Source organism: Microtus ochrogaster, linkage group LG5 (assembly GCF_000317375.1).
Source record: "Microtus ochrogaster isolate Prairie Vole_2 linkage group LG5, MicOch1.0, whole genome shotgun sequence".
Classification (NCBI taxonomy): domain Eukaryota; kingdom Metazoa; phylum Chordata; class Mammalia; order Rodentia; family Cricetidae; genus Microtus; species Microtus ochrogaster.
In genome coordinates this window covers 39,291,503-39,298,648 of record NC_022031.1, presented here as the reverse complement: position 1 = coordinate 39,298,648, position 7,146 = coordinate 39,291,503, and the positions used below count along the sequence as shown (strand labels likewise).

Below are 7,146 nucleotides of genomic sequence, written 5' to 3'. Positions count from 1 at the left end.
CTAGCTCTGTAGACCAGGCTGGTCTCGAACTCACAGAGATCCGCCTGCCTCTGCCTCCCGAGTGCTGGGATTAAAGGTGTGCGCCACCACTGCCCACCTGTATTTTAGTTTAAGATAACCCTGGCCTTGAAAATATTTTTTTATTGTTTTATTATTTAAAAAAGCATCAGGAGCACATTGATTTCTTTTTTTCTCTCCACAGCCTCTACAGAGGATAGAAAATGAAGTGGAACTCTTAGGAGAACATCTTCAAGTGGGCAGTTTTACTTATCCCCCCTCGGCCCATCCCCCAGCCTTACCTCCGTCAGCTCCTTTGCAGTTCCTGACACATGATCCTCTGCATCAGGAGGTGTCCTTCGGCGTAGTAAGGCTTCATACGTTGTTACATTCATTTATTTGCTCGAGAGCTTATTTTAGTTGTTTTCAGTGTAACTCTGAAAATGTTCAGAGCTCATGTATTCTGAAAATCACATGCGTATGTGTTTTATCCTTGGCTGTTTTAGCTATATTACCATTAAAGAATTAGTTAATGCCACCTGAATAGTAAGATTTTTAAAAATCAAACAAGTGGCAGTCAGGCGTGGTGGCATAGGCCTATAATCCCAGCACTGAGAAGGTAGAAGCAGGGGGATTGTTTGCAAGTTCAAGGCCATCTTTGTCTGCAAGGCAAGTTCCTGGCCAGTCTAAGCTAGGTAGCAAGACCCTATCTTAAAAAAACAAGTTGGGAAACTGACTGTTCTGGTACACACCTTTAGTCCCTGCACTTGGGAGGCAGAGGCAGCTGTATCTCTGTGAGTTGGAGGCCAGCCCAGGGCAACTAGTGCTATGTAGAGAAACTTTGTCTCAAAAAAACAAAAAACGAAAAACACCAAGTGGGGACTAGTGAGGTAGCTCAGAGGGTAAGAGCATTTGCCATTTAAGTTCAATAAATAAATTATTTGACATTGTTTGCAAACATAGAATGATCATTCTCAACCTTTGTCTCCTACAGCCTTATCCTCCATTCATGCCTCGGAGACTCACGGGGCGCACTAGATACCGATCCCAGCAGCCAGTACCACCTCCCCCTTACCATCCAAGCTTACTGCCTTATGTGTTGTAAGTTCCTTCTGCTTATTCTCTTGAGAGTCCTTTATGAGTGGCTTCTCTGCGGCATGTGACTTAGTATGTGTCAAAACATGTTAAGTGGTTATGGGGTTACAGATCCAATTAAGGAAGAAACGGGGGAGGAAAAAACCCAAGACAAATTGTTTAGTGAATTATAAGATAGAAAAATTTAAAGTGTTTGCCACTTATACAGTTAGGATCACTTTTTAAAGATTTCAATTTGTGCCTTTTGCCTCTTAAGTGTGTATTGTATACCATGTGTGCATGCAGTACCTATAGATGCCAGAAGAGGGCATTGGATCCCTGAAACTGGATTTAGAGATGGTTGTGAGCAACTATATGGGTAGTGGGAACTGAACCCACATTCTCTGCAAGAACAGCAAATACTCTTAACTGCTGAGCCATCTTTTTAGCCCTGGAGTCACTTCAAAACAGACAAAACCCGTTTTTATATTTGTCATGCATGATGTAGGGGAGCACATGCATGCTACTGCTTGTGTGTGAAGGTCAGATGATACCTTGGAAAGGTCTGTTCCTCTACCATGTGAACTCTAGGGATCAAACTTGTGATCAGGAGTGCTGGGAGGACCTTTACTGAACTATCTCTCTTAGGCCCTAGAATCACTTTTGATTATCCAGCTTCGATGGTATTTTTCTTGGAAAAGACAAGAAGTCATTTTTGCATTTTAGAACTAGGCTGTTGGGATTAAGTTTACTTGTAATGAACATTGCGGTTTAAATGTGATAGTTTTATTTCCTTCTGACATAGCGAGATGTAGTAGACCAAGTCTAGAGTGTTTTGTTAGCATTGTGTCTATGAGAATGGATTCTTCTATCCTTGGGTGTGCTCATGACCCTCCTGCTCCAGCCACCATGTCAGGAGTGGGGATCTGAGTGTGGGGTACACTGTCGTCTCAGGAGTCCTGTCCTTAAGTTCAGTGCCAGTACCATGCCAGGCAGGGTTATATAGCACGACCCCATCTCAAAGAAACAAAAGTTTAAAAAGAAAAGAAAGAGGTTCCTCTGCCTACTGCTTCTCTGGACAACATTTTCCAGAATGAAACACATTACTATTACTGATACCTCATTGGCTGGGACTTGGTCACATGTCTACACTTACTTTCTAGAACAAGTATCTTAGCTCAAAGGTGATCTTTAAACTACAAGTTATTTTTCTGGTAATTTTAGTTCCCTCACTCCCCCTCTCTTGTCTGTTCGTCTTAAAATAAGGTAATATAACCTCCGAGCTTAGCTGAAAAGTGTTTAATTTAATTTAATTCTGCATTTTCAGATAAATTATAAAATCAGCATCCATTTTGCATTAAAAGACATAAAAAACTTAATGATGTTTTGTATTAAATTTATAGATTAATATGGTGGAATAGTGATAACTATTGATTTTTCTAGTCTACTTATATTTTACTGTTTATCCTAGCAGTTTTATATAGGCCTTACACGTTTTACTAAGTCTATCCCTACATTATTGCATTTATTAAGTGTCAGTATGTGCACGTATGCCTGTGTACACATTGCAGACTTTGGCCCACTTGTGGGAGTTAGTTGGGTTTTCTTTCTCCACCATGTGGGTTCTGGGAATCAAGTTCAGATTATCAGGCTTAAACAGAGCTCCTTTACCTGCTGGAGCCGTCTCTGGCCTTCACATTTGTCTTGTTGTGCTATTGTAAATGGCATGTCCTGCTCCTAGTAAAACCAGTGCCCTTAAAGGGTTGCCGCTAGTAAACACTAACCGTTCTTCATCCATGTAATCTGACCTTTGTCCTCTGCCATTTGTATTCATGTACTAACATACAAACACTTCCTTGGTGGTTTTCTTTGTAGATCAATGCTTCCAGTACCACCTGCTGTGGGCCCAACTTTCAGCTTTGAATTGGATGTAGAAGATGGAGAAGTAGAAAATTACGAGGTTAGTAGAGGAAGTGTGAATTTATTTAGGGAGTATTGTGTAATGTCCTAGACTTTCATATAGGCATTTATTAGATTAACTTTGCATTTTAAGATACAAATAAAATTTATAATCCATAAAATTGTTTAGCATCCCTAGGATTTTCCATATACCTATTATAGTAAGTAGACTAGTTCTATTCTAGTTCAGTTCCAGAGAGAGAATACAAATGATGTGGAAGTGGTGGGTTTTGATTAGGTGTTCAGAAAAGATTTGTGGAAGCAAAGATGTTTAGAAAGGTGTTCTGTTTTATTTTTGCATAAGGTTGAGGGAGCTACATTATGGTACATAGCATATGGTGTGCGGCTCACGTGGAAGGAGAGTGGACCTGGCGGGTGACTCGTGCCTGCGATGCTGCACTCGAGTTTGAGGCTTAGCCCAGGGTACATAATAAAGACCTTGTCTTAAAAAAAGAAAGGGAGAAAATGGAGATTTGAGGCATGATATTGGGATTGGTGCTTAATAGTCTGAGTCGGGGGGACCCTGAGTTCAGGATTAGCCTGAGCTATATGGCAAGACACGTGTCTTTGTAAAAAAGGTTAAAGCAGATAAGTAATGAGCCATTAAAAATCCATTAAAATCAATAAACATAATTGTAACATCCTAAGATGCATCAAATGTTTTAAATATGAATTTATGTTAAATACTTGTAAAAACCCAATTCATTCATTAGTCTTTTTTATCTTTCCTTTTCTGTTTTTTTGGTTTTTCGAGACAGGGTTTCTCTGTGGCTTTGGAGCCTGTCCTGGAACTAGCTCTGTAGACCAGGCTGGTCTCGAACTCACAGAGATCCGCCTGCCTCTGCCTCCCGAGTGCTGGGATTAAAGTTTCCTTTTCTTTATATACTACTGGGTACAGTTTGGTGTGGGGGAAGTTTCTCATAAGAAAATTTCTTTGAATAATGGTGGAATTAGTATCATTTTGCCAGCCTTGAATTAATGGCACCATACGATCCTGAGTCCCTAGTGATTTAATAGTGGACACAGTGGGCCTGATGAACACAGAGAAGATCAGATCTTTCAGTGCACAGAAAGTGTAGTGGGCGAAAAATGTACTGAACCGGATAAGTCAGGAACGGAAAGTTAGTAGATCACATTGGGAATGTCTGTATTTTTGACTGTTTTTATTTCGAGACAGATTCCCCATGCTGACCTTTAACTTGTTATATAGCCTTGAACTTCTGATTATTCCCTCCTCTGCCTTTCAAGTGCTGCTGTAAATGGTTCTACCATGTTTTTACAAGACTTGACATATGAAACCATGGTAGCGTTGGATCCTAATTTGAATAAAATACTTGTTTTGAAAATAATTAGTAGTATTTGAACATTAATTGGGTATTGTTAAATTTTTTTGACACGATGCCATTATTGTGTATTTTGTTTAATTTTTTTATGGGTATAGATGTTTTGCTTGTGTGTGTGTGTTTGTGTGCCATGTATGTGCCTGATGCCCTTGGAGTCCAGGAGGGTGTCAGATGGTTGTGAACCCCTTGTGGGTGCTGGGAATTGAACTAGGATCCTCTGGAAGAGAAGCCAGTGCTCTTAACTGCTGAGCCATTATCTTATTTAGGTTTTCAAATGAAGAGACACCAAGACCATGGCAACTTTTATAAAGAAAAACACTTAATTTGGGTAGCTTACAGTTTAAGATTTAGTTCATTATCATCATGGTGGGGCGTGGTGGTATGTAGGCTGGCATGGTGCTGGAGAAGGAGCTGAGAGTTTTACATCTTGATCAGCAGGTAACAAGAAGCAAATTGAGTTCTACTCTGGGTGTAGCTTGAGCATAGGAGCCTGCCCTACAGTGACACAAGGCCATACCTGTGAACAGTGCCACTCCCTGTGGGCTCATAGGGGTCAATTACATTCAAACCACCACAGCCATCTTTTCAGCCCTATTATGTTCTTTTGAAAAATCTTATCTTTAATAAGTTATGTAGTAGATGTAATCCACCTCCCTGATGCTCATTTTGCAGGTGTTAAAGTAATTCATACAGTTCAGTCGTATCTAAACTTATGTCTTTAAAACTATTGTTTGTGTGTATGTCTGTTTATATGTCTGTCGGGGTGTGTGCCTTTGCCGTGACGTGAAGTAATTTGTGGGAGTTGGTTCTCCTGTCTTGAGATGAATTAAGCCAAGGTTGTCAGGTTTAGTGGCAAATGCCTTTACCTTGTTGAGTCAGAGACATTTTGATTAGAGCAGCTGATCTGGTGCATATTCATCTCTGTACTGTATTAGAAATGGATCTGTTTTTGGTAAAAAGCATCCCATAATTCTTGTGAAATTGATTTTTACTCCCATGGTGACTGTACCTTTCCTCTCCTGAAAAATACCACTTAAAACAGATCCAGGAGAGATTGACTTCCAGACTGGACATGACAGTTCTTTTGGTCATAGAAAGATTTATTGAAAGCAAATGTGAAAAATCTTAAAAAGTCAGGGTGCAGTCTCAGAGAAATATGAAAGGAGTCAAGTTAAGGTTGTTATCCTAGGAACCTCACTCAGTTCTAGCCTAAGTAAAGTTTTTTTTATATAAAATAAAAGACTTAAGTCATGGACAGAGACTGCACTTTTCTCAGCTGCTCAGACCCAAATAATCACACAGAAACTATATTAATTACAACACTGTTTGGCCAATGGCTCAGGCGTGTTTCTAGCTAACTCTTACATCTTAAACTAACCCATTTCAATTATGTTGTATTTTACCATGAGGCTTGTGGTTTGTTACCTTACATCTTACTTCTTTGGTGGCTACGTGGTGTCTACCTTCTTTCTCCCTTCATTCAGTTTAGTTTTCCCGCCTAGCTATATTCTGCCCTGTCATAGGTCATAGCAGATTCTTTATTAACCAGTGGAAATAAAACATATTCACAGCATGCAGAGGGGCATCCCACGCCAGTAAGTGCTGGGCATGTTGCCCTCACACCAGTAATCCTACCCCTTGAGAGCTTGAAACAGGAGTGTTGCCATGAGCTTGGAGCTAACCTGAACTACATTTTAAGTTCCAAGACAGCTTAGGCTACAAAGAGATCTTGTTTTAAGGGGAAAAAATTAAAAAAAAAAAAAAAGAAGTTGCTCTATTGGATGGCCAAAGAGATGGTTCAGTGGGTAAATGCTCTTGCCTGCCACTAAACCTCGGTGACCTGAGTTCAGTCCCTGGGACCCACCCACCTGGAGCAAAGAGAACTGATTCCCCCACCACACACACACACTGTCCTCTGACCTTACATGTGCGTGTGCATGTGCACATAGATGAGTAATTAAACTGTCTCCTTTCCCTTCCCGTAGGCCCTGCTAAACCTGGCGGAACGACTGGGAGAGGCGAAGCCTCGGGGACTGACTAAAGCAGATATTGAACAGCTTCCCTCCTACAGGTTCAACCCTAACAACCACCAGTCGGAGCAGACTTTGTAAGTGTGTTTGTTTCTTAGTCACAATAGCAGGGGTCTTCCGTTAGGAGGTTTAAATATGGAATGGGCTGAAGTTCATCAAGTTCAGCTGTTTAGTGTGTTTAGCATGTTTGTAAAGTTGTACAACCATCACCACAGATTTAGACCGTTTCATTGCTGCAGAGTGGTTTCTTCTCTCATGCTAGTAGCTAACTCCCTGTGTCTTCTCAACCCTCCTTCTTCTTGCTTTATCTCCTGCCTCTCAATGTCACATGTCTAGACTCCTGTAATACAGTGCTTCTCAACCTCATGTTATGGTGGCCCCCAACCCTATTATTTTCTTGCTACTTCATAACTATAATTTTGCTACTGTTGTGAATTGTAAATATCTAATATGCAGGCTATCTGATATGTGACCCCTGTGAAAGGATTGTTTGATGCACCCCACCCTCCAGAGGTCACAATCCACAGTTTGAAAAAACAGTGCTATAATATTGTAGTCTTTAGTCTGCCCAGAAAGTCAACATAGCATAACTTTTTTTCAGGTCCAGGTAGCAGCTTGTATCAAACATTCATTTTTATGGCTAAAAATACTCCATGGTATAGATATACTATGTTTATCCCTTCTTTAGTTGATGGACATTTGGGTTGTTTGTTTTTTTTGTTTTTTTTTTGTTTTGGGTTTTT

The 7,146-nt window shown here is 40.4% G+C and overlaps 1 protein-coding gene across 1 annotated transcript in view; it reads left to right on the top strand.

Moving 5' to 3' along the window:
- Nucleotides 1-7,146, top strand: part of Rnf38 (ring finger protein 38) — a gene marked incomplete at its 5' end in the record, with an annotated part of 94,380 nt that overhangs the window by 81,137 nt on the left and 6,097 nt on the right. The window contains 4 exons of the mRNA XM_026786607.1: nt 203-364; nt 992-1,098; nt 2,947-3,031; nt 6,359-6,480. Coding sequence (XP_026642408.1) covers nt 203-364; nt 992-1,098; nt 2,947-3,031; nt 6,359-6,480 — 476 coding nt within the window. The remainder of the gene's footprint in view (nt 1-202; nt 365-991; nt 1,099-2,946; nt 3,032-6,358; nt 6,481-7,146) is intronic.